General features: G+C 48.8%; 2 protein-coding genes across 12 annotated transcripts in view; one reads left to right on the forward strand and one right to left on the reverse strand.

Moving 5' to 3' along the window:
- The window catches only part of UBFD1 (ubiquitin family domain containing 1), a 20843-nt gene extending 20019 nt beyond the window's left edge, over positions 1-824 (reverse strand). For 5 of the 6 annotated variants that reach the window (XR_011424723.1, XM_070232110.1, XM_070232109.1 and 2 more), the window contains exons 1-2: positions 577-715; positions 63-392 (exon numbers count right to left, since the gene is read on the reverse strand). Coding sequence is in view for 5 of the 6 variants with exons in the window: in XM_070232110.1 (XP_070088211.1) it covers positions 63-392; positions 577-601 (355 nt within the window). In the remaining variant the exon portion in view is untranslated. Of the gene's footprint in view, positions 1-62; positions 393-576 lie in introns of all 6 variants that reach the window. The other variant, XM_014730052.3, reaches the window with a different exon arrangement.
- EARS2 (glutamyl-tRNA synthetase 2, mitochondrial) overlaps positions 1-27058 on the forward strand; it is a 27250-nt gene extending 192 nt beyond the window's left edge. The window contains exons 1-10 of one of the 6 annotated variants that reach the window (XR_001378194.3): positions 910-1154; positions 3797-3952; positions 7554-7743; positions 10199-10671; positions 11862-11970; positions 14541-14694; positions 14799-14929; positions 20743-20878; positions 21335-22275; positions 22368-27058. Coding sequence is in view for 2 of the 6 variants with exons in the window: in XM_001500946.6 (XP_001500996.2) it covers positions 995-1154; positions 3797-3952; positions 7554-7743; positions 10199-10671; positions 11862-11970; positions 14541-14694; positions 14799-14929; positions 20743-20878; positions 21335-21418 (1593 nt within the window). In the remaining 4 variants the exon portion in view is untranslated. Of the gene's footprint in view, positions 1-909; positions 1155-3796; positions 3953-7553; positions 7744-10198; positions 10672-11861; positions 11971-14540; positions 14695-14798; positions 14930-20717; positions 20879-21334 lie in introns of those variants that run through there. The other 5 variants (XR_011424721.1, XR_011424720.1, XR_011424722.1 and 2 more) reach the window with 5 other exon arrangements.
- The last annotated feature ends 236 nt before the right edge of the window (positions 27059-27294 follow it).

Below are 27294 nucleotides of genomic sequence, written 5' to 3' on the forward strand. Positions count from 1 at the left end.
CGCCAGCGATGGGCAGGCGGGGTGGGGAAGGCCGGCTGTGGCCGTCAGCGCACGGGGAATACCTGTAATCGAGTGAATCTTCTGCTTTAGCTCGGAGCCTGTGCTGTCCAGAGGGAACTTCACGTCGTGCTTAGTCTTGTTCCAGATGATCTTCAGGTCCACCAGCTCCCTGCCCGCGCCGCCGCCCGCGTCCTCGCCGTTGCTGACCGAGGCCTGGGCCGCGGGGTCCCCAGGGGGCTGGGCCGGGGCCGGCTGCAGAACGCCTCGCGCGGCGCAGGAGTCTTCGGCTGCCGCCCCCGCCGCGGCTTCGGCCTCCACGCAGTTGAGGGGCCGCGCGGGCGCCTCGGCCGCCACCGTCTCGGCCTCCGTGTCCATGCCAGGTTCCTCCATGCCTGCAGGGGGGTCAGGGGGTGGGCGCTCGCCGCGGGCTGGGCCTGGGCTCGGACTCTGCGCGGGCGCCGCCGGACCACCGTTCCCGAGGCAGGCTACTCCTCCCCGCGCCAGGCCGCACCCCCCGTGGCGCGCCCGCTTCCCCTCGGCCCAAACCCCGGCGCCCGCCACCCCCTCCACACTTACCATCCGGGGCTCCGGCCGCCGCCATGATGATTGTGTACAACACCCACCGCTCCCGCAGAGGCCGCCGGGAAAAGGCGAGCTAGCTGAGATTGGCCCCCGCAGCAGCCCCTAATCTCACACAGCCTGGCCGGAAACAGGTGGAGGTTTCTATGGAGACCCGCCTCCTCCGCTTCCCCGATCCGGCCCCTGCCACGCTTTAGCTTTCGGGACCCGTCGCGGGGGGGGAGTGGGGGCGGGCCCGGGAAATCGCCTGCTCGGTGGGCTCTGCCCCCTAGAGGCCGAGTGGGGCCGCAGTCGTGCAGGGGGGCGTGGGCTTGCAGACTAGGAGGCCTGCGCCTTTAAGGGGCGGAGTTACGCCCGCTGTAGAGGAAGCGGATTGGCTGAGAAGAGTCCCCGGAAGTGATGCCCGGGGAAGCCCATGTGTGCGACTCCACTCCCTATGGCGGTGCTCCTGAAGAGGCTGCTGCAGCCGGGGAGGCCCCCGGCGGCCTTAGGCCGCCCCCTAGGACGGCGCGAGGCCAGCCTGGGCACTGATTCCGGGGCTGCGGTGCGAGTGCGCTTCGCCCCTAGCCCCACAGGTAACCATGGCGGACGTGACGCTGCAGGCCAAGGCCCACCGTCCCTTGCCCACCCCCCCGAAAGTTCCCGAATGAATCCCTTCCGGTGGAGTCAGAGTGGGCGGGGAGCGCGACCCCGTTTTAGAGAGACAGGTCTACGAGTGGAAATTATTCGCGTTGCCCGGAGTTTCTTTGTATTTATTGTACTGTAGCATCTCTTTCGGTGTTTTTTTAATGTATTCAATAAATGTATATTGAGTACAAACTGCCAGGTACTGTAGTAGGCGCTGGGATACAGTGGTCATGGAGACAGTAGGGCCCCTGCTGTCAAGGAGCTTACACTGTAGTGGCCGCGACAAACATAAAAATAACTGTAATTTTAGGCAGTCACATGTGCCATGCGGCAAATGAATCAGAGTAGGGGACTGGGGTTTGGTTAGGATGCCCAAGAAAGCCTTGCCGAGGAGGTGACATTTCAGTTGAGAACCAAATGGCAAGGAGGAGCTAGATATGTGAAGCCTGTGGGAGAAACCTTCCAGGCAGAGGTAATTGCAGGTACAAAAGCCTTATGGTGAACGTTGAAGCTTAGCAAGACAGAAAGGAGCCCATTGTAGACCCTAGTGCAGATCTTGTAGGGGCCTCGCCTCCAGTTTCTCACTGAGGCTACCTTCTGCCCTCTCCCCACTCGGCCTTCTCATTCTGTACTCCAGGGTCAGCATGTAAGGCTGCCTTTGTGGCAAGATCCCAGCTGCATGGAGTGACAGGATCTTTCTTGGCAGGCAGTATAGTGTAGAGCAAGCTTCTCAAAACATCCATGATGAAAGGGTTGGTTTCCAATTTCTAATCAATTATGGATCAATACTTTTATAAAATCAAAATAAATGAATTACTAGGAAAATGGAAATCTTAAAAGCATACAAAATATGAGCCTGCTTTTTTTAATTAGAGTCAATAGATATAAAATTATTCTGTCAAATTTCTACAAGTTTTTAAACATTACACAGTTTGTCTCCTTACTTGATGGTGAACTGGCAACAGTTTGCAGACCACCACCAGTTTGGGTGCCAAGGCCTGGGATTGTCCAGGTCCAGATTTCTGACTTTGCCACTTCCTAGCTGTGTGACTTGGGCAAATGACTTACCCTCTCTGAGCCTCTGAGTTTTACCATCTGTCAAACAGGGCTAGTAATAGTACCTGCCTCTTGGGTTTGTGCTAATGCAGCTGAGGCACTTAGCAAGGTCTGATACTCATAGAAAGCATTTAATAAACAGTAGCCTCAATTACGATGATTATAATTGTTTCCTTGCTGATTTGCAGGAAAAGCCCATGTGGGAAAGGCTGTTGACTACAACAGATAAAAGAATTATCAAGCAACACAGGTCATTACAATAGCTAAACCTAATTGAAGGGTGTACTTCCGTCAGCATTTGGCCCTCATAGTAATCCTATAAGAAACGTTTCTGTTTTTTGTTTTTAATCCTAATAGATGAGGAAATTGAAGCTCATAAAAGTTAAGTAGAGTGCCCAAGGGGTAGGAACCAGTAATTGATGGGTGCAGAATTTGAGTCCAGGTCTACTTGATGTAAAAGGTCTTGCTTTCAACAACTGAACCCCTGTCTTCTATCTTGGGGACCGCTGGTTTATGGTGGCCTTGCGATAACTAGTTGAAGGTCACACACATAATCAGTGTTGAACTGAAGTCTGCCTGATCCCAGAGGAGCTTCTCCTATCCGGTGCTGCCTCCCGGACCTGGAGATGCAGATGAGCTCATTGTGGAGATGGGGCCATGGGCTGGGCCAAAGAGGGTTGGGTAAGGGAGAAATGACAGCCCTGGGAAAACTGGTCATTGAGTGATGATGAAGTAGAATCTTATGAGTTTAAACTTGGATGAAGTGGAGTCGAATATTACTTTTGGTTAGTACTTAAAGCCAGCAGTTAAAGTGAAAATCTCAAGTAGACAAAACTGAAAATGTGTGATGTGGAGTGTCATGACAGTGTGTAGAGGGTATATGCAAAATGTAATTTCACAGTTTTTTTTTTTTAAGATTTTATTTCTCTTTTTTTCTCCCAAAGCTGCCCGGTACATAGTTGTGTATTTTTAGTTATGGGTCCTTCTGGTTGTGGCATTTGGGATGCTGCCTCAGCATGGCCTGACAAGTGGTGCCATGTCTGCGCCCAGGATCTGAACCAGCAAAACCCTGGGCCGCCGAAGCGGAGCGCGCAAACTTAACCACTCGTTTTTAATTTGTGATGAATTTTTTTTTTTTGCCCCTGCACTTTGTTAATTTGCATAAGTTAAACGCACGTGTGATGTGGCTTCAATGAATAAACCTCTGCTTCTCGTTTGGGTGAAATTTGGCCTTGAGGCAAATCTCAAAGTAGGATAACAGGTGCAGTTGGAGTTTTTTTATAAAATGACACGCTCCACAACTTGAGCGGTGTACTTGCAGGATGTGGGGCTAAAGGAGTCGATGACCTCAGCCCTCTTCTATGGTAGTCTGACTGACGGGGTGCTGCCTGGAGAAATGGGGCGGGGGTAGTCGTTTCTTGGGCTTTGAAGTTTGTTGGGACAATCTGTCACAAGCAGGGCTAACTTGCCCTTTGGCTGAGGCCCATCAGCTGCTTGTCCCTGTCCTGTCTGAGCTGTCCTCTACTTTTACCAGGCTTCTTGCACCTGGGCGGCCTCCGCACTGCCTTGTACAACTACATCTTTGCCAAGAAGCACCAGGGAAGCTTCATCCTGAGGCTGGAGGACACGGATCAGACCCGCCTTGTGCCTGGGGCAGCGGAGAATATCGAGGACATGCTGGAGTGGGCAGGTGAGGCTGGCAGAGAAAGGATCCTTCTTCAAGGAGGGAGCAGGGAAAGGAGCCTGTAGGTCTTCCCACCGGGCCTGGGATGGAGAATGAGGAGTTCCTGGAGAAATGGGTACATTTATACTGCCTGGGGTGACACGTACCACCCAAAAAGATGCTGAAGCTCTCTGAAGAAAAGCTCTAAGGCTGTTTTGAGATTCCTGTTCTTATCTCAGAATCTCAAGTGCCCCTGGGAGCAGGCAGGAGGCACAGGCCAGGTGTAAGATGGAACTGGAGTGCTAGGTTTATGGTGAGCAGGAGAACGCTCCCCATGTTCCCACGTGGGAATGGTGGCCCAGCTTGTTAAATCTTCTGATTGCCAAGAGGAGCCAGAACTCCAGGTGCTTTGTTATTGTTTTTTAATGAACGCTTCACATTGTTAAATCTGAGCTCCAGTTTGTTTGTCTTTTTTTTAACCACACTGTATGAGCGAAACAAAACTTGTGCAGCCCCTGAAATCGATCTTTCATGGGAGGTTTAATCTGGAGGAGAGCTAAGCTCAGGGAGGACAAGGAGGGGTGTGCTTGTGTTCTCTGGGTCAATAGTTGCCTCCTGTCGGGACAGGTAGGACTAGTTAAGCTTCCCAAGGAAACATACCGAAAATACCATGACCGTTTTGAGATGTGTATTCTAACCTCAGGTGAATTATTAACTAGACTCTGGATTCTTAATGGCAGAAACAGATTTCATTTCTGTCTTCTGTTGTGGAAAGCTGTAGCAGAAACTTAGTCGAGATTAGTTAAATACAGGAATTCATTCACCGAGATCACTTACTGTGCTCCAGGTAGTGTTCCAGCACTGAGCAGAGATCCTGCGCTCAGTATGGAGGGGAGACAGGTAAACAGATTCATTCATTCTTGCTGTGCTATTGAGTGTTGATAAGTGCTGTGGAAGAATGGGTAACAGATTACGGGGTGCTCTTTTTGATAGGGTGGTCTTCTCTGAGGAGGTGACATTAGAGCAGACACCTACATGAAGTGAGGGGCCAGCCCCATGGTTACCTTGGGGAAGAATGTTCAAAGCAGAGGGAATAGCAGATGCAAAGGCCCTGCAGAAGCGAAGTGCTGGGCATATTAGAGAAGCAGCAGGGAGGCCATTGTGGCCCAAGCACAGTGAACAAAGCAGAATAACTGGAGACGTGAGGACAGAGGGGTTGGCGGGAGCAAAATCGTGAAATGCCACGCAGGCCACAGCAAAAACTTGGATTTCACGGAGCGCCTGCTTCCTGTCAGGCACTGTACTGGGCACGAGGGGTCTGCTGATGAACAAGTACCACCCTTGCGGAGCTCCCAGTGCCGCGTGATGGTGTGAGTGCGGCCTGCGGCCCCTCAGCAGACCTCCCCTACCCCAGCCTTTTGGTGAGGGAGAGGGCAGGTGTCCAGGCTCCCCAGGGTGGCTGACCTCTGGAGCTTCTTGCTTCGGGAGTCCTTTTCTTTCAATTGACATATAATTCACATAATGTGAAATTCGCCATTCAAACTATACAATTCTGTGTTTTCTAGTATATTCACTATGTTGTGCAGCCATCACCAATATCTAATTCCAGAATGTTTTCATCACCCCAAAATGAAACCCATGCTTAATAGCAGTCAGTCCCTATTCCTCCTTTCCTCCAGCCATTGGCAACCACTAAGCTACTTTCTGTCTCTGTGGTTTACCCATTCCGGACGTTTCATCTAACTGGAAGCAAACAAGAGGTGGCTGTCCGTGACTGGCTTCTCCTTAGCAGAGGTGCATCTGTGTTGTAGCGTGAGTCAGTACTTCGTTCCTTTTTGTGACCAGGTCATATCCAGTGTGTGGAAATACCCGTTTTGTTTTTCCATTCATCAGTGGATGGGCATTTGGATTGTTTCTGCTTTTTTGGCTATTAGAATAAAACTGCTAAGAATATTTACATAGTAGTTTTTTGGTTGTGTGTTTTTTTTAAAGATTTTATTTTTCCTTTTTCTCCCCAAATCCCCCTGGTACATAGTTGTATATTTTTAGTTGTGGGTCCTTCTAGTTGTGGCAAGTGGGATGCCACCTCAGCAAGACCCGACCAGCGGTGCCACGTCTGCGCCCAGGATGCGAACCGGCAAAACCCCGGGCCGCAGAAGTAGAGCAGGCGAACTTAACCACTCGGCCACGGGGCTGGCCCCTACATAGTAGTTTTTATGTGAACATAGGTTTTAAGTTCTCCTAGTGAAGTCACTCTTAAACCCTGGGGCATTCCACACACTGAACATGTTAAGTTGGATCAGGAAGGGACCCCCAAATTTACCTAACCCAGCCCCCTTTTCTGACAATTGAAGAAACAGAGGCCCAGTGGGAGAGGGAGCCCAGTAACACTCTAATAATCACAAGCAGAGCTTTGTGAGTCTTAGCACATGCCAGGCAATACATGAAGCACTTTCCCTAGGTCCTCGCATTCTAGCCTTGTGATGACCCTCAGGAGAAAATGACTGTTCATATCCTCCTTTTATCAGTGAGGAAATGGAGGCTCAGAAAGGTGACTCGCCCAGGGCCTCAGAGCTGGCCAGTGCATCTGACCCCAGGCCTGGCCACCTCCAGTTTGTGTTGCCCATGTGGGGGGTAGCAGGGTTACCCATGTGCTTATCTTCCTAATTCATTTGAAAGCTATTTGAGGACAGAAATGCCATAATCCAGCTCTCCTGTGTCCCCTCTGTCCTCTCCTGGAAGTGTTTACAGTTAAGTCTGTCCTTTATGACCTGAGGAGACTGGACCCTGGATTGGGGGTTGGCTTTTAGCAGATCACGTGTAATCCACAGCGTCTATTGCGGCTGCTGTACGTGTAAGCCATCAGGCTGAGCTCTTTGTAAGCACTGGTGGACTTAGTTCTCACACTCACTGCACGGTAGACTATCAGTTCCACTTTTCAGAGAAGGAAACTGAGGCTTAGAAAGTCTAAGGAACAAAAGGGGCAGCACAATGAATGGTTAAGAGCATGGACTCTGGGGCCAGCTAACCTGGGTTTGAACCTGGTTGTGCTCCTTATCCTGGTCAGGTGACATAGCAAAGACCCTCCGTGCATGTGTCCTCCTTACTGAATGGGATAATAATGGCACCTTCTGGGTAGGGTGGTCCTAGGCTTCACAGAGATGACAAAATGTAAAAGCAGCCTGACAGGTGCTTGGCACTCTAGCACTCACACATCTTCAGGAACCGTTGTCACAGCTCATCAGGGGCAGCCAGGAGTCCAGCCAGGGCCTGACAGGCTGTGCCCTGGACCACACCTTTTCTCCTGAGTCAGCTGTTGCAGGCTTGGGCTGGTTTCTGCCTCCCCAGGGACAGGATGGTTGGAGAGGATGTGCAGTTAAGAGCGTGGACTGTGGAACCAGTGCACCTCCGTCCAACTCCTTATCCGCCAGGCGGCCTGACCTCAAGCACGTCATCTCTCTCTCCTTTAGCTTTGCATCTGTAAAAGGCAAATCCTAATAGTACTGACCTCGTGGATTTTGCGGGAGGACTAAGACTTTTACTATATGTGTACACTGCTTAGAACAGTGCCTGGCAATGAGTGCTGTATGCCTCTTAGTTACTATTTTTTGGTGCTTATTCTCTCCAGGCATTCCCCCTGATGAGAGCCCCCGCCGGGGCGGTCCTGCCGGGCCCTACCTGCAATCTCAGCGACTTGAGCTGTACGCCCAGGCTGCAGAAGCTCTGCTGAAGACCGGCGCTGCTTACCCCTGTTTCTGCTCGCCACAGCGGCTGGAGCTGCTGAAGAGGGAGGCCCTGAGGAACCACCAGACGCCCCGGTGAGAGCCGCAGCCCGTCACTGTGCCTCCCCAAAGTTGAGTGTGTTCATTAGCTTTTTAAAATTTTTTAATTTTTTTAAAGATTTTATTTTAACTTTTTCTCCCCAAAGCCCCCCGGTACATAGTTTTGTATTTTCAGTTGTGGGTCCTTCTAGTTGTGGCATGTGGGACGCTGCCTCAGCGTGGCCTGACCAGCAGTGCCGTGTCTGTGCCCAGGATCTGAACCAGGGAAACCCTGGGCCGCTGCAGCGGATCCCGTGAAATTAACCACGCGGCCGCGGGGCTGGCCCCTGTTCATTAGCTTTTGCTCCATGACAAATTACTCCCAGACTTTTCTGATCTTACAGTTTCTCTGGGTCAGGAGTCTGGGCACGGCTTGGCTGGGTCCCTTGGCTCAGGGTTTCTCAGAGCTGCAGTCCAGGCCTTGGTCAGGCTTGCACTTATCTCAAGCCTTGACTCCGGGAGGATCTGCTTCCCTCTTCTCTCACGAGGCTGTCGGCAGACCTCAGGGCCACACGGGCCTCTCCATGGGGCACTTCACAACTTGGCAGCTGGCTTTCCTCAGAGCGAGCTGGGGAGAAAGCATGAGAGTGAGTGAGACTTTAGGATGAGAGCTAGAGTCTGTGGTAACCTAGTGGAGGAGGTGACATCTCATCATCACTTTTGTTGTACGTACTCTCTTCGTTAGAAGGAAGTCACCAGGTCCAGCCCGCACTCCACGGGAGGGGATGACACAAGGGCAGAAATCCCAGGAGGCGAGGATCGTTGGGGCCATGTGGGAGCTGCCTCCCACATTGGATCTCAGGCAGGAACATGTAAAGTAATTTTAGTTATTTGTTATTTTGAGTAAGTAAAATTTTCTCGTGGCCAGAGAGAGATATGCAAAGATCTCTCCCAGTGCTGACCCTCTGCAGAGACAAACGGGTGTTAGAATTTTCTGTGTCTCCTCCAGAGACATTCAGTGCACGCTCTGATAAACGCGTGTTGTTTCTTTTCTTCCTCGTTCAAATAGTAGCACACGCTATATTTATTATGCAACTTACATTCCCACTTACTGTCTTGAGGATCAGTCTACATCATATAGAAATCCATGATTTTTTCTTATGCTTGCATAGGATTCCATTATATGGGTAAACCATCGTTTACTTAATCAATTCCTTACTGATGACCCTTTATGCAATTTCTCATTTTTTTCTCATTATAAAAGAGCTATGGTGAGTAATGTGGACACACGTCATTTTGCACATGTGCAGTGTGTTTGTTGGAGACCTTCCTAGATGTGGGGTCAGTTTATGGCTTTGATGGATACTGTCCATGGCGCTTTGCTAGCTTACGCTCCCATCGGCAGTGGCATCATAACATTTAAGTTCCAGTTTCAGTGAACTATTTGGACAAGGGCTTGGATGTTTGTACAAGGTCATGACATTCACGGCTGCATTGCTTTTTTACTATAAACAGTCTACTTGTCTATTGACAGAAGATTATTTTTGAAAGTTACACTCATGCCCTATGCTGGAATCCATGCACCCGTTTGTCGATTGGACACTGAGCTGCGTGTCAAGTACTGTGCTTACAAGTGTTACTTCTGTTTATCAGTTAAGAAGCTTTTGGGAGCAAGTAACGGAATACCCTGTTTAAAAGGGACAAACCAGAGCTTCTCATCCTTTAACATGCAGACTGATCACCTGGGGATCTAATTAACATGCAGATTCTGATTCAGCAGGTCTGGGGTGGAGCCTGAGATGCTGCATTTCAGACAAATCCCAGGTGAGGCTGATGCTGGGGCTCCACAGACCACACTTTGAGTAGCCAGAGCATAAACCACACATTTATCTTCTCATTCTGCAGAAGTCTCCAGGGTAAAAGCAGCAGTTTTGAGATGTCCGGGCTCTATTTTGGCCTCCCTAGCCCCCCTACTCCACCGCCATCAGTTGTAAGTGGCTGCAGCAGCTCCAAGCATTCTCTAGTCGCAGAACGACATCTGAGGAGCACAGAAGGGGGAAGGTGGGGAATTAAAAGGATTTTCCTCTTGTGGCTCACTTGCTTGGAGAAGAAATCTTTCCCAGAACCTTAACCCTCTCCTACCCACCGAGCGTACTTTTCTTTGAGTCTCAGTGACTAGATTGGTCCTGCCTGGACCGGTCACCAGCATAGGGGAAGAGAATTGCATGATTGGCTGCGCCAATCCTGGTTCAACCTCTTGGACTAGGCATTTTGTCATTTCCTCGTTAGCAGGAAAGGGGACAGGCTGGTAGGTGGGCAGACGTAAGTGCCTGCCACACTGTGTTATCTCACTTAGTTCTCCCGCACAACAGCCTTTTCGTTATCCCCATTCAAGAGTGAAGAAATAGACAGGTAAGTGACTTGTCCCAGGTCATATGGCTATCAGAGGCGCAGGTAGGATTATGCCCATCACCAGTACTCTTGCCTGCTATGCTGCTCTGCTTCCCAACAGATATGACAATCGGTGCCGGAACCTGAGCCCAGGGCAGGTGGCCCAGAAGCTGGCCAAGGACCCCAAGCCTGCTATCCGCTTCCGTCTGGAGGAGGAGGCCCCAGCCTTTCAGGACCTGGTATATGGCTGGAATCGGCATGATGTGGCCACTGTGGAGGGGGACCCAGTCATCCTGAAGAGTGATGGCTTCCCTACGTACCACCTGGCCTGCGTGGTGGACGACCACCACATGGGTGTCAGCCACGTGCTGCGGGGCTCGGAGTGGCTGGTCTCCACCTCCAAGCACCTGCTCCTCTACCGAGCCCTGGGCTGGTCACCCCCTCACTTCGCCCACCTGCCCCTGCTCCTCAACAAGGATGGCAGCAAGCTCTCCAAGAGGCAAGGGGACATTTTCTTGGAGCATTTTGCTGCTGCTGGCTTCCTGCCGGATGCATTGCTCGACATCATCACCAACTGTGGCTCCGGGTTTGCAGGTACCTACTCACCTGAGAGCTCCTGGTGGGGCCATTGCAGCGAGGAGTCAGGGCATTGGTTCAGGCCCACCGGGGCTTCAGTCCCGGCTGTGCTACCTGCCAGCTACATAAACTTGCACGAGTTCATTCTTTTATTCAACAAATGTTTATTGAGCCAGACACTATATTACAGTGGGGCTGGGGCTACAACAGTGAATAAGATACTGTAACCCCTGACTTCAGGGAGCTTATGGTTTCTGAGCCTCAGTTGCCTCATCTTTAAAATGGGGATAAGCGTCTACCTCAGGGTTAAGTTAGGATCCACTGAGCTCATGAGTATGAGGCACCCAGCACAGTATCTGCCTCACAGTAAGGAGAAAACTTACAGATCTTCTGATGGTACAGTTACAGGCCTGCTCCTGCAAGTGTGTGCTCTGGCAGGATCACCAGGATTGCTATGACCTCGTTTAGTCCAGGCTGAGCCATTACCCTTGGCCCAAGACTTAGAGGCCAGATCTTAAAGAAGCACTAAAATGAATGACTTCTTTCTGAAAGGGGTTTCTGAAAATGTGGCAATAATAGTCTGCTTACTGTTTATTCTGCCCTTACCTCATGTAATCCTTCAAATATGCTTGAAAGGTAAGGATTTATTCTCCCCACTGTCTGTAAGAGGATTGCGAGGCTCAGAGAAGTCAAGTAACTTGCTAGAGTCACACAGCTAGTATGGGACATGGCGGAGGCTCACTTTAGGCCTCTGCCTGCCCATGATGCCTGCTGACTGTGTGGGACAGAGCTGCTCCTCATGAGAAATGGCGCCCAGCACTGTGGTTCTCAGCTCTGGCTGCACTTTGGAATCACCCAGGAAGCTTGAAAACCGCACTTATGCTCAGACCCCATCCCAGACCAGTCGAATCAGAATCTCCGGGGTACAGCCAGGCAGGCGCGTGCTGCTCTTGCAGCTCACGTGTTTGAGGGCAGTGGAGTCGGGCTCAGCCTGATTGTTTTCAGACTTCTTTTTCCTTAGTGCCAGAACCCTTTCTGCCAATGAAAGCTTATTTGGGCCTTTGGTATATAAAATAGCTAGAAGTTGAATGCCTGTGGTTAAAGTGGAATGGGGAACCCGTGTGTGCTCGCTCGGCTGCCCTTGGGATTCAGAATGGAAGGAGGGCCTGAGGAAGGGAGCTGAGAGCTTGAGCTTCCCTCACTTGCAGAGAACCAGATGGGCAGGACCTTGTCAGAGCTGATAACACAGTTTGACCTGACCCGGATCACCTGCCACTCAGCCTTGCTAGACCTGGAGAAGCTCCCAGAATTCAACAGGTGAGTGGGGGACCGGAGAGTGCTGGGTAGAAAAGGGCTTGCTTGCTGGTACTGGGTCCCTGTGGCAGAGAGTCTTGTGGGCCCTGGAGTCACACACACCTGATTTTGACTGTGTGCTCAAGTTTCTAATGCTGTGTGACCACAGGAAAGTCGCCTAACCTCTTCAAGCCTGTTTTCTCTTCTCTAAAATGGGGCTAATACAGTACCCACCTTGTGCACTTGTTAAGAGTTAAATTAAATGTTGCCTCAAAGTATTTGCCACAGTCCCTGGCACATGGAAAGTGCTCGGTAAATGGTAGCTATTGTTTTTATCACTACCGTGACTTGCATGGATTCTGTTAACAGCCAAAGCCTGGGGAGGAGCCACTTCATTTCAGAATCGGCTGCTCCCCCCACCCAGCCACCACAGTGAGTGAGCACTGTCTCATGGCGTCTAGTTTGTATTTCAAGTAGTTCTTCACTCAAACCCCCAAATGCAGTTACAGTTCTCATCACTGTCGACATGTCTCGGTCAGAGGGCATTAGTGGTAAAGGCTGCGGACAGGTTTGTGCTTGGGGGGCAAGGGACTGGTTGATGCCTTCTCCTGAATGCTGGTTTGGGGACAGGCTCTCTTCCATCCTTTACTTGCGTGGGTCCTGGGAATTCACATCGACTGCAGGTGTTTTAAGGATGTTACTTCATTTACTTCCCCCATCAGACCTGTGAGGTCAGTTGTATAATTTTGCCCTATTTTACATGAGAGGAAACCAAGACGTAGAGAAGTTAATAGCCCCAGTCACAGAGCAGACGGCAGGCGTCTCTTGAATGGGGCATTCGAGAGCGAATGCAACATGCACAGCAGATCGACTTGTACTCTGCCTTTCTTATTATATGGAAAGCGATTTCTCGGAGAAGGGGGTCAGGACAGGGGAGATACTTCGTGGCCCTTTCCAGTGCTCCCTGAAGCACGTGGGGTGGCCAGAGGAAGATGGGCGTGGGCTTTTGCTTAGTGTGGATCAGAGAGAGGAGCAGTGCTAGGACTGATGCCCACAGCTTTCAAGCAGCTAAAGCTCTTGTCCTTAGTTAGATGTTTCTGTCGTCAAGCCCCTCTTGTGATGATTTCGGTTACAGTGGTAAAGAGAGTGACGGTAGTGTCATGGCAGCAGTGGTACTAGTGGTGTGGTGGACGTTGTAATAGTAATTGACATTTATTTAGCACTTACTGTGTCCCAGGCCCTGGACCTTCCTTACATCTCCAGCATGGCCACTGGGTCTCTTGATTTCTTTTCTCCTGCTATCTCATCTAGCTACTAAAGAGTCCTAGGAACAGTTTCAGTGCCAATTTCACGCGATTTTTCTTAAAGGAGTTAAGAAAAATCATTATTTTTTTGGGCAGTCTGTGCTCCAGATGGCTTCCTGGAGGGTCTCATCCTTCCATTCTGTGACATGCTGAAGCCTCTCTTCAGACCCCTGCCCGTCGCCAGCTCCCGGGTGTGGGGGCAATTCCGGCCTTTGCTCAGGACTTTACAGATGGTCCCTCATCTAATCTGCACAGATCCCTTTGAGGGAAGCCCTCTTGTCCCTCCCTTACAGATGAGCATCCTGAGGCTCCGAATGGTTATGTAACTTGCTGCAAACACCTGGCAGGGCTGACTTCACTCGTGGGCCTGTCCAACTGCAGAGCCCATGAGATGTGCACCCACCCCTTGCTGCCTGCCTTTCTTCTATGCCAGGGACAAGGGGCCACATGCCTACTAATGGGCCTCAGCCCTGTGCCACTCACATTCTCTCTCATGCTTGCGCTCTCAAGTTCTTCTACCCCTGCTGGGGACCAAGGACTGACAGGGCTGTTTGGAGGGTTGAAATCTTAAAGGCTTCGCTGCTTCTGAAGGAAGGAACAAGGCAGTTAGAAGAATTCTGTAAAGGTGAAAATTTGAGCTGACAAGAAAACCTGAAGTTTTTAACTGTAAGCCCTGAATTCAGACAACTCTGCCCTCTAGACTGTCCCATGGCTCTAAATCCTAGAAATCCATATTCTTGACTTCTGCCCCTTTGTGTCAGAGCCCCACGCTTTTAAGACATGTGAGGAGGCAGACACTCCGAGATTCTGCCTTGTAAACACAAGTGCCTGTAGAGGCCGGCCGGGTGAGAGACCCCGGGGAGTGGAAGGACTGGCAGACTGGAGCACTGTGGCAGCCTAAGCTGGGCAGCCTCCCTCTGCTCCAGCCAGTTGAAGTGTGGGGAATGAGGGCCCTTTGCAGGCGGATCTTCTGATTTCCCCACAGAAGCCAGAAATCTCTGTTTTTATGTGATCTCCTGCCGATATAAAGGTGAGTGACTGTTTTAAAGAGCAGTGAAGACAGCGTGGCTCTGGACTGCTTGGGGCTCTCAGGCTGCATGTTTCAGACCTTGGCCACCTCCCTTTCCTTCTATAAGTGTGAAGGGAATCCTGCTTCAAGGCTGTGGGAGGGACAGCCCACAAAATGTGTCACTCTTCAAATTCTGCCCGCTTCCCTGGAGGGAGAGGGTTTGAGTAGGCTGGAGATGCCAGCAGCAGGACAATGCCTGAGTCCCTGAGCTTCTGCTCCAGGCTGCATCTCCGTCGGCTGGTGAGCAGTGAGACCCAGCGGCGCCAGCTGGTGGGGAAGCTACAGACTCTCGTGCAGGAGGCGTTTGGGAACCAGCTGCAAGACAGGGACGTGCTGGACCAAGCCTATGTGGAGAGAATCATCCTGCTGAGACAGGTGTGGGGTCCGGTGCTCTGGGAGACTGAGGGAGTGGGTGGCTCCCCCTTCTGGTGTGTCAGAGCCTGGTCCCTAGTGCTGTCGGTAACTGCCTCTTCCCCCAGGGTCACATTTGCCGCCTGCAGGATTTGGTCTCCCCAGCACACTCCTACCTGTGGACTCGCCCAGCTGTGGATCGAGCACAGCTGGGCGCCATCTCGGAGCAGGTGGATGTGATTGCCAAGCGCGTGCTGGGGTGAGTTCCCACAGGCCGAGCTCAAGGCTATGCACCCTCCTCCCTTCTCCCTCCCAGGGCGCCCTTTACTCCAGGGCCTGGCTGTCGGGCCTGCAGCACAACCCTGTGGCTGGTGAAGAGGTTCTTGGCGAGACGATATGCTCTGGCTCTCGTGGTAGGAGGGCTTACCCAGAGGAGCCCAGGCTCTCCCGGAAGCAGCAGTACCTTCAGGCTGTGCTGTTGGACCCAGCTGGGTTCCATCCCAGCTCCACCACTTAGCCAGCTATTTCTCCTCCCCAGGGGGCTTCATTTTGGCTAAGTTACTGCATCTCTGAGCTTCCATTTCCTCATCGATAAGGTGGAGATGATACTAGTCCTTACTATAACAGTAACAGAGCAGGAAACATAACCAAAGCTGGCTTAAGCAAGATGGGGATGATTGGTCTGTGTAATTCCAGAGGCTGGAAGAAGGGCTGACTTGAGGCCCATCTTAATGCAAGGGACAAAAATATGTCACCAAGACCTAATTTCTCTCTCTGTCCTCTTGACTTTCTGCCCCACGCTCCTTCATGCTGGCTGCTGTTTCTGCAGAGGCTCTGTATCACATGGATGGGGGGTGGAATCCTCTTCCAGACAGAAGTCTTCCCCCTTACCTAGCAGTCCGAGCAGAGAGTGAAGGGCTGACCAGCTTTTCTCCACGTCTCCAGGGTCCTGCCATCCTTAGGTTTTGCTCTTGTCCACATGGTCCATGGTGGTTCACGGACCGTCCTCAATTCAGCCAGAGGAGGGAGGAGGAAAAAGGGAGGGGGACAGCACTCTCCTTCCCTTCAAGAACCAGACTTAAAAGTTAGACATTCATTTCCACCTGGATCCCTCTGGCTAGAGCAGCTGCCTTATTGCGTGGATCCCTCTGGCTAGAGTGCCTGTCTTATTGCCATGCCAAGCTACAAGGGAGTCTGGAAAACATAGCTTTTTAACTTGGCAGCTGTGTGACTGGCTAAAAATTTCATTACTACATAGGAAAGGGAGAAAGGATACTGGGGGTCATTAGCAGCCTCTCTCCCAGTCTGCACTGTGGTTGTAAGACAGCTCAGCAGCTCCCCCCCACCTCAAAACCTCAGCCTACAGCTCCAGCCATGTCTTGAGTTTAACTCTGCTGGGGCCTGATTGACCTGGTTTTCTTGTCCCTGAACCAGTCACCAATGTCTGGGGAATGGGATGTGCTGATCAGCTTAGGTTAGGTCATATGGGGGCCCTGCATGGACCCCCAACCTCTGGACTGAGAATGGGCAGTGGGTAATTCCCAAGGGAGATTTAGGGCACTGGTGTCAGGAGAAAGGGGGATGGATGCTGAACAGCAAAACCTACAAATGTCCATTTACTCACCTCCCAGCTTTGTTGCGAAGATTAAATTAGATAATAGCAAATACTTATGTGTGTGTTTGCTTACATACATGCTTGCAATATGCTGTTATGTACATTATATATGTATACATATATGTGGGGGGGGGCGTATATATACACTTAAATTCACAGCAGCCTAATAAAGTAGGTGTCTGACTGCACACCCAACTGTGCAAGCAGCGAAGGGTAGGTAGTGGAGAGACAGAAGGAAGACCCAGAGGCGGCGAACAAGACATAAGCGTTTTGGGAACTTACATATAGGGAGTCCAGGAGCAGCCGGCTGGACTGAATTGCACACTGCTACCATGAACAGACAGGGTTGGTTACATAGGCAGGGGAACAAAGGCCACATGCTTGCTGGGAGGGACTGTCATCACATGGCCAGCATTCCAAGGACCAGTAGCTCACATGGAAGGGCCCTGTGTTCCTTCAGGATGTGCTGTTCTTTGAGACAGCAGATCTGGATTGGCCAGGCCCTGGATCATTATAGTACCAGATGGTTGGCATCGCACCCTGAAGGAGGCCGGGAGGACACGTGGTTACTGTAGGGCATGCAGGCGATGGCTGAGCAAGTGAGACCCTACAGTGGGTATTGTTATCATCCTCATTTTCTTTTTTAGTTGTTTTTTAATTGAGGTCATATTAGTTTATAACATTGTGAAAGTTCTGTTGTACATCGTTATTTGTCAGACACCATATGAAGTGTGCCCCTCCACCCCTTGTGTCCCCCCATCCCTGTTCCCCCTGGTAACCACTAAACTGTTCTCTTTGTCTGTAAGTTTGTTTATCTTCCACAAATGACTGAAATCATATGGTATTTGTCTTTGTCTGGCTTATTTCGCTTAACATAATACCCTCAGGATCCATCCATGTTGCTGCAAATGGGACGATTTTGTCCTTTTTTATGGCTGAGTAGTAGTCCGATGTATATATGCACCACATCTTCTTTATCCATTCATCAGTTGATGGGCATTTGGGTTGCTTCCACGTCTTGGCTACTGTGAATAATGCTGCAGTGACCATAGGGGTGCATAAGTTTCTTTGAATTGTTGATTTCAAGTTCTTTGGATAAATGCCCAGTAGTGAGATAGCTGGGTCGTATGGTATTTCTGTTTAAATTTTTTGAGAAATCTCTATGTGGTTTTCCATAGTAGCTGCACCAGTTTGCATTCCCACCAGCAGTGTGTGAGGGTTCCCTTTTCTCCACAACCTTTCCAACAATTTTTTTGTCTCAGCTATTACAGCTCTTCTAACGGGTGTAAAGTAGTATCTTAGTATAGTTTGATTTGCATTTCCCTGATGTTTAGTGATGTTGAACATCTTTTCATGTACCTATTGGCCATGTGTGTATCTTCTTTGGAAAAGTGATTGTATCCTCTGCCCACTTTTTGATTGGGTTGGGTTTTTTTTTTTGTAGTTCTGTTGTACGAGTTCTTTATACATTATAGAGATTAACCCCTTGTCAGATACATGATGTGCAAATATTTTCTCCCCTTTGGTCGGTTTATCCCCATTTTTTTTGTTCTTAGCACTGTCAGGTTGCTTCTGACTCCTGGCGATGCTGTGTACAGCAGAGGAGAACCCTGATCAGTCTTTTTTGCACCATCTTCTCGCCTTCCAGCACTGTATCAAACAATGCTCCACTGCTGTTCATAGGGCTTTTTTCATAGCCAATTTTTTCAGAAGTGGGTGGCCAGGTCCTTCTCCCTCCTGTGTCTTAGTCTGGAAGCTCTGCTGAAACCTGTCCACCATGGGTGACCCTGCTGATATTTGAAATAGTGATGGCATAGCTTTCAGCATCGCAGTGACAACAGCCGCCACAGTATGACACAAGGGGGACAGGTGGTATAGTTCTCTGACTGGGAAAGGAACCTACTGCAGTGGTGAGAGCACCGAATCTTAACCACTAGACCATCAGGGCTGGCTATCCCCATTCTACAGATCAGAAAACTGAGGCACAGAGAGGCTAAGTAACTTGTCTAAAATGATACCGTTAGTAAGTTGAAGGAGCGAGGATTCAGACTCGGGCAGGCTGGGTCTGGAGCCCATCTGTCTGGTCATGTTCTCTGTTGCTTCTCCTTCATGTGAAGTGCTTGGACAGGGCTGATACCTAGCGACCTTCAGCATTTTATTAGAATACACATTTTGAAGAGGTAAGAATACATGCATGTGGCGAAAAATACAAATGGTACGAGAGGCTTTGTAGCAACAAGTCAGTCTTCCCTCCTGTGCCAGCCCCGAACAAAACGGCAGCCACACTTAGCAGTTTTATGAAATGTTTGTGTATTCAAGGATATGTATGTATAATGCCATTTTTATAATTTTTCAAATTTTAAATTTAATATCTTGATTATTAAACCTCTTAAACTTGGGTTTAAAACCTAGAAATTATTTTAAAAAGTATATATTGGGAGTCCTGTTTTTAATCCTTGTCTCCCATCTGCCCAGTTCCAGTACCCTCTGTATGTTACTATTTCTAATTATATCGAAATGATCCTTCTTGTTTTCTCCCTTTTTAAACAAAACGTACAATACAGTAACACTGTTGTGTGTCCTTTTGGGTTATTTTTTTCACTTAACAATGTATCTTTGCATCTGTCCAGTGCCTAGAGAGCAGCCTCGTTCTTTTCTGCCACTACACCTATTCCATTATTATACCACCTTACCATAATTTAACTTGTCTCCTATTAATAGACATTTGGATTGCTTCCAAATTTTGCTGTTAGAAACAGTGCTGCAATGAATAACCTTGAACAGACATCTTTAAGCATGTTTGCAAGTATGTCTTCAGGATAAATTCCTAAGAGCTACTGTTACTAATAATAATACTTCCTTAATTTAGGACATTCCACAATAGGGGCTATTAGTTCTAATTCCCTGAGACTCATGTCTTGCCTCCCCATCCCTGCCATGGGCTTAGGTTTCAGAGACACTCTGGGGCTCCCACTCAAGGCAGGAAAACTGATGCCCAAATGTTCCAAAGCTGCCAGATCTCTAGAATTCCCTCCTGTGCCCGTGCCGAGCTCTGGGCCAACTCTGACTCAAGTCCTGAGCTGCCATTGTTGGCCGCCTGGGGCCTGTCATTCTTTCACCAGCTCCTTGGCAGCCTGTTTCCCCACAGCGACATTGAGGAGAGTGTCTCTTTTTTCCCACCTTACATTTTGTGTTTTCAGTATTTCATCTCCTCCATTTTGTGAATAACAGTGATCACGGGCCTAGTTAATGATGCAATGAGAAGTTAACTTTTATCTCAGGTTGAAACTCAGTTGCTCAAATACTGGCTGTTAGTAAGGAAATCTGCACTAAATGTCTGTTTCTTCAAATTACTTCTGAGCTCAATTCCCTGAGCCAGTAGCGCTCCACACTAAGCTGACCTTTGGAATGGAGATGTCTGGACCCCGTGTGAGCAGGTGCTGTCAGAGTTGGCATCATGGATCATCTGCACCAGTGAAGCTCTCCAGCCTCAATCCCTCTTCAGTGTCCGATATGGAGTCTCCACTATAACTTAGGGGAACTGGGAAGGGGCTGTGGAATAGACTCCCCCGCCCCCAACCTCTTGGTCTAACTCAGAGTCAGGGCTGGGACAAAATGTTTGCAAGTCCAGCTCTAACTGAATGGAGACTTTCTCTTGAAACTCAAACATGCTTTGGGGAGAGGATCTCAGCCGGACTGCCGGGAAAGTGGGGAACGGTTGCTGGCCCATTGAGTTTTAGATGCTTAAATGCTTCAATTTGTGGGCAAATAATGATTGGAGCAAGTTGGTAGCAGGACCATTAGTGGAGCTGGAGCTGGGGTGTCCTGATTTCTTTCTGCTCTTCTGTGCCACATCTCCAGAAGTCCCTCCCCCACCAATCTTGAAGCTGTGTTTCAGATAATTTCCTAGAGGGCTTCATTCTTCCATCCTATGTCTAATATATTCCTAAGTTTCTTTTAGAGTTTGGAGCAATCTCTCCGAGCTCTTGGATATAATAAATATTAGCTAATATTTAACTTTTTATAGAAATGTTAAATCTAATACTTTTGAGTACTTACTGTCCAGGCAGTGTACTTAGTGCTTTGCAAGTTTTAACCAAGCCCCACCATAGCCCTGTGAGGTACAGACACTATTATCATCCCCACTTTACAGGTGAGAAAACTGAAGCATAGAGATTACATGACACAGAAGTAGCAATTAATAAATCCTCTTATTACAGTACCCTCTCAGTTTCCCTGTGTTACACCCACTTGCTCGGATTATGTGTATAAGGTCCCTTGGCGGGTTTTTTTCTTCCCCAGCTCAGATGGGGATGAGGGGAGTAGATATCCCCTCCCTCCCCTTCCCCGCAGGCTTGAAGGCTGGTTGTGCCGCTTATGTTGTAGTTGACTGATGACCTCCCTCCTACCCACTTGCCATTGGCCTGTGCAGGCCTTATGCACTGGCGCTCTTCTAGACTTTTAGAAGGACCTGGTACGAGCTTAACTCAGGACGTGCTGAATGGAGAACTGAAGAAGCTGTCAGAAGGTCTGGAAGGTACCAAACACAGTAACGTGATGAAGCTCCTCCGAGTGGCTCTCAGTGGACAGCTGGTGAGGCGGGCAGATGGGCTGGACTGTTCCCCGGAACCCCTCATTTAGCCATTCAAATAACGTTTACCGCAAGCACTAAGCTCAGTTTTGGGGTTTCAAAGAATGAAACATGATCACTCCCCTCATTCATCATTCAACAGAGTATTGAGTATCTGCTGTATGAAAGTACCCTGCGAGGCGCAGTGGATACAGTAGTGACTGAAACGCTCACGCCCCCTCCCTGCATGGAGCTGGCAATGGGTTGGGGGTAACAGACATATCCACACGGGAAAGACAGGCTTCGGGGACCCATGCTCACCTGCAGTAATTAAAGGCAATGAAATGTTATCTCTGTTCCTTGGGACGTAGGCAGCAGGGTTGGGGCTGGCCTGGGGCATAACTTCTGCAGACTGAGGCTGGGCATTAGTTCCTTAGGCAGTTGAAGGAAATAAGGTGATCTTTTCTCTTTGTTCTTAGCAAGGACCCCCTGTAGCTGAAATGATGGTGTCCTTGGGACCAAAGGAAGTGCGGGAACGAATACAGAAGATGCTTTCCAGCTAGAGAGAATATGTGCAGGACAGTGGAGGTGGCCCTTGGAACCTGTAACTCGGAAACTGCCTTCAGAGGGGAGGAGAAGGAGGCCTGGGACCATCAGGAAGCTTGTAGAAGGATCCCAGAGTGGAGCCAGAGTCTCTGGGTGTACAAGTGCATTTATGGCTCCACAACAGGCCCGTCCTCGTCAGTTGGCCAGGGAAGCCCAGCTCCATCTCACCTCCTTGACTCTGGAAGGGAAGGCCGCATGTCTGGTTGTGACACCACATTACACAGCAGAGGTTGGGAGCTGGGTCACAGAATAGTCCAGAGGGCTTGTGTTTTAGTCAGCTTGTGCTGCCATAACAAGAGACCACAGACTGGTGGCTTCAACAACAGAAAATTGTTCTCTTAACAGTCCTGGAGGCTGGAAGTTCAAGATGAGGTGTTGGCAGTTTTCATTTCTCCTGAGGTCTCTCTCCTTGGCTTACAGATGGTGGCCCTCTTGCTGTGTCCTCACATGGTCTTTCCTCTATGCGTGCCCTTGGTATCTCTAGGTGTCCAAATGTCCTCTTCTTAAAAGGACTCCAGTCAGATTGGATTAGGGCCCACCATGACAGCCTCATTTTAACTCGACCACCTCTTTAAAGGCCCTGTCTGCAAATACAGTCACATTCTGAGGTCCGGGGGTTATGGCTTCAACATGGGAGTTTTGAGGGGACACAATTCAGCCTGTAAGAGCTTGGCAGCAACCTGGGCTCATGGATACCAGTTCTCAGGCCCAGGGTGGATTTGGAGCAATAAAGGATGGTTGACACAGGCAAGGCTGAACTGGATGTCAGACTTTCTTTGGGATTGTGAGGGGAGAAGTTACTCATCTGCCGCTGGTGAGCGCTTATGTTTTGTAGTACACTTTGTCCTTCGACCTGGGGCAGCCTGTGTCTCCCTTCTCTAAAGGTTGTCTCTTCCTCTTTTTCAGTTTTCCACACCTGGTGCTTGGGCTGGAGACCTTCACCCTGCCTATTCTGCATCTTTTTCTTCTTATTCGTGTCCTTCTTCTGCCCATTATTTGTAAGTCATTGTCTGCAGGTTTCTGAATGAGATGATGTTCTTGGGGTGAGTAGGAATAACTAAAGCGAAAGGTAGCTGGCTAGAGAAACCCTCTGCAAGGCTCCTAGGCCCCGTGCGGCAGCCGGCCTCTAGGACGGCCCCCAGTCATCCCTATCTCCTGCTATTCACATTGAATAGGGCTGACTAGTGATGCATCATGGCTTCCATCTTGTTCTCTTGAATCCCTTACTTTGTGGGAAGCCAGCTTCCACATTATGAGGATGCTCAAGCAGCTCTATGGAGAGGTCCATGTGACAAGGAACTGAGGGCCTCCTACCACATGAGACAAGCAAGTGAGCCATTTTGGAAGCTGATCTTCCAGCCCCAGTCAAGCATTCAGATGACTGCAACTTTGGCTGACATCTTGACTACGACCTTCATGAAAGATCCTGAGCCAGAACCACTCAGCAAAGCTGCTCCTGAATTTCAGATACACACAGATTATGAGATAATAAATGTTTATTGTTTAAAACCACTTTGGGGATAATTTGTTACCCAGCAATAGATAGCTAACACACTTTCCTTGCCAAGGGAGAAGGGAAAGTGGATTAAGAGTTTGTTGAGCCTCATAGAGTCCTAGTCCTTGCTTGAATGGGACATCAGATAAAGTTCTTTGATTGCAAGCAATAGGAACCAACTCTGCCCAGCTTAAGTTTATTGGAGACTATAAGTTTATGGCGAGTTTAAGTTCATGGCAGAGTCAGTGAATCTATGAGAAAGCCAAAGAACCAGGTCTCGGAAAAGACAGAACTGGGGAAGCTCTGGTTATGCAGGCAGCAGGAGCTAATGGCCAGTCTTGCCTGCATTCTTCAGTAGGGACGTGGGCTCCAACTGCTTTTGTTGTTTGGTTCTCTGTTTGTGTTTCCCCTTCAGTTTTGGATGACTCAGCTGAAGATTCAGATTCTAAGAAGAGAGTGTCTGGTTGGGCCAACTGAGGTCATGTTGCCCTTCCTTGGCCAGGAATAGGTAGTCCCTCAGGGATTATATCCAATGGAGTGTTCCCACGGAAAATTAGGGAGCTTTTTCTAGAAGAAGGGGTAACGGCAGAAACGAGGTGTTGACCACAGAAAATGACACAGAATAACAATACTTGCAATCTATTGCACAGTTACATGAGCCTCAACCACTCCTGGGTCTCAGATTACGTTGGTACACACTTCAGCCCATCATCTCATTAAATCTTTACAACCCCACGAGAGGTGGTATTATTATTGTTTCTGTGTTATAGATAGGGAAACCGAGGCTCAAAAAAGTTAATGAACTCTTCTGCGGTTATAGTATGAGGCAAAGGGAGGATTCAGACTCAGCCTTACAGCAATCTAGAGTCCAGGCTCAACTCTCAACTACTGAGTGGCATCTGCTTCTAGGACATTAAGGCTGGTTACAAGAAACTGGCTCATCAGGGAATGTGAATGTTTTAAGCAAATGAGTAATCGAAATGCTGAGTTGATAAAGTCGCTGCCGCTTCCTCAGTTGGAGTGAGCTAAGAAGCAGCCCGTATCTTTTGGATTGGGGGTTTTTGCTCAGGACCAGTGGGAGAGTATGAAGGGATGCCCACGTAAAATAACCTCAAGTCCATCCCCCAGTGTTTTTGAGAGTATAGTGAAGTGGTAAAGGCCATGGAGGCAGATTGTCTGGACTCAAACCCGTTTCTGCCATTTACTGTGTGACTTCTGTACCTCAGTTTCCTCTTCTGTAAAATGGGGATAACAATTGTACCTGTCTCACAGAGTTGTAAGGATTGAAATAGATGACATATGTAAAGCTCTTGAAACAGTGCCTGGCACTTAACAAATGTTAGCTATTACCGTCATGATCATTACCATTATTTTTATTCTTAGAGATGGTGATCTTGGTTGCAAAGCATAGAAACATACTCAGATTGATTTAAACCATGAAAGGAATTTATTGGAGGAATTAGGACTCTCACAGATCCGAAGAGCAGGACTTGCAGCTGGAACCTCATAAGAGACTAGAATCTGTACCTGGAAACCCATTAGGACCCAAGGCAGCTACTGTTGTTCCTGCCAGACCACACAGTTCTAACATTTGTCCTTCTGTGTGTCTGCTCACGTCATCTTCCCTCTGCAGGCTGGCTTTCTGTTTTATCTCCTCACTTGGCCAACAACTGAATCATCTTTCTTCTACGCTACCAGTTAAGTAACTAGTAGTCCGTGTCCAAATTCCCAAGGGAGAATCTCATTGACCTAGGTTGGGTCAGCTGTCGACCCCCGTTCCAATCAACTGTGGCCAGTGGGACAGAGTCATGTAATAGGATCGTGGCTGCAGGGGACCCACTCTAGTGAGTGGGGAGAGCAGTTCCTTCTGAGCAGGTTCTCTTTCAATTTTATTTAGAGAGTATCCGTTCCAGAAAATTACCATTTTTCTATAGCCAAATTTGGAATCTCATTCCTATTACCTTTATCCTACTTGGGTTTTTTTCATAGTATTTATTACTCTCTGAAATTATATAGTGTCTTTGTGCATGTTTATGGTCTACCTTACTCTAAAGAATATAAGATTAAGACAGGCAGGAAGTTTTTCTTATTCTTGGTTATAACTATAGCAGTGGGATATTGCCTGACACATAGTGGGGAATCAAGTAAAGATCTCGCGATGAAAAAAATGTTTGAGGGCCTCATCAGTCGGATCACTTTTTTCAGAAGTGGCAATCATCCGCTGGTCTAACTCTGCCAGATTCCAGCAGTTTCCCAGTTTCACTTTCATTGTCTCTGGGAAATCTTGTCTCTCTTGCAAGATTTGCAATTGTAGTTTGCAGGCTGGTCCTTTGCCTGTAATTTGCATTGAATCCAGCTATCTGAGAGACTGACATTTGACAAAGACTTTGGAATGAAGGATGGGGACAGATGGAATAGTACATTATACAGGGATATTTAGTGGGGACTAAAGTTAGAAGTTACCTATTCATCAGTTAATATTTTTGTCTTATGACAGAATTCCTACCTTCCTGGGACCATGATAATGCATACTTAGAAAATGAGGATCCTCCGGGTGGTAGCAGGGACCAGAGAGGGAAGCTTTTAATCTGTTCATTAGTTTCAGAGGGCTTTACAGATGAAATGACTTGAACTGGACTCTGAGGGATGAATAGGAGTTTGCCAGGTCTGGGGGGCGTTTGGAAGAATATTTCAAGCAGAGAGAAGAAAAGGGAACTTCACAAAGTTTGGCATGATTGGAACCAAGGATGGGAGTTGAGGGAGTGAGAGAAGTGGCTGAGAAACCAGCAGAGGGGAGATCCCACTGGCCCTTCTTTGCCAGGTTAAGGGTATCAGGCTGCTGTCTGATGCAAATAATGAAAACTCCAGATTCAATCCAGCTTAAACAAGAAGATTCAGTCTCCTGCATAACAGGAAGTTCAGGGGAAGGGCAGGCTCTAGGGTTGGTTAGTTGAGCATTCAGTGACAGCCGCGAGGACTCAGGGTCTTTCCATTGCTCTGCTCCACCGGCCCCAGCGTCTGCAACAGCCTTGGGTTGGTTCCCTCTGCTCACAACTGGCTGCCTAAAGCAGTTGGACTCTCTGCACTTCCTCCTTCATGTCTGGTTTGAAAGAGGGTGGCTTTCTGTGGCTCTTTCCCTAAAAGCAAGGACACTTTTCTCCAGCACCCTCCTCCACTTGACTTCCGCATTCTTGAACCCATCACTACTGGGAAGTGGGAGGGGAGTCCCCATAGATCAGTCAGACTCAGAGCTGGGAGCAGGACCAGCTCTTCCCTGAGGTGCATGGCTGGACTGGGGAGTGGTGGGTACCTGAGAAAAATGGGGATTCGGTTAGTGAAGACGTGAGTTGGGTCTTCACAAAGTGGAAAGTGAGGAGCTGTTGAAACGTTTTAAGCAGGGAAGTGACATCAGATTTGTGTTTTTATTAAAGATCATCCTGGCAGCTATTATTGGGGCTCATGACAGGCTGCCCTAAAATATTCCACAATGGCATATTGATTATTTTGAATTAAAGTCACTTGAGAAGCAGCCAGTACAAGAAGGGCACTTTGACCCTCCTTTGTCTCTCTGAATGCAGGAAATAAATTTCCCATGTGAAAGATGCTCTCCCTGCATTCTTTGTTTTCTTTTCTTTTTGTGAGGAAGATTAGCCCTGGGCTAACATCTGTGCCATCTTCCTCTATTTTGTATGTGGGACACTGCCATGGCTTGGCTTAATGAGCAGTGTGTAGGTCCATGCCCAGGATTTGAACCTGTAAACCCTGGGCTGCTGAAGTGAAGCATGCAAACTTAACTACTAAGCCACCGGGCTGGCTCCTCTCCCCGCATTCTTATCACCAGAGTTGGGGAATTCAGGGCCTAGAAGCCTTTATAAACAAATCTTGTTACTTTTACTAATTTGCTACTCAAGCCTAAACTCTGTGTAAATTCCTCGCTAATTACGTACCCCAAACCTAAGTTTCTTTGTCCTATCAATTCCTCCCAAATTTATTGTTTCTTTGTACACAAAGGTATGTAAACTGCCTGCATTTTTCACTCTCTGAGCATCATCTTTCTATGATCTCTCATGCACATGTATTAAATTGGTTTTTATCCTGTTAACCTGGTCTTGTGTCAATTTTATTATTAGCCCAGCCATAAGAACTCAAGAGTGGTGAAGAGGGGAATTTCATCCTCTCCAACATTATGCTGAAGAGAGATTTGAACAGGGCCAGCTCAGAAGCAAGGAGCCCTGGGAAGAGATGATTGAAAAATGAGGCATGAAGGAGGGCTGTTGTCATGATAAGCCTTGTTTCCTCACCATGGCCTGACTCTAGTCTACCTTTCCAGCTGAGCTT

This window comes from Equus caballus, chromosome 13, assembly GCF_041296265.1.
Source record: "Equus caballus isolate H_3958 breed thoroughbred chromosome 13, TB-T2T, whole genome shotgun sequence".
Taxonomy (NCBI): Eukaryota; Metazoa; Chordata; class Mammalia; order Perissodactyla; family Equidae; genus Equus; species Equus caballus.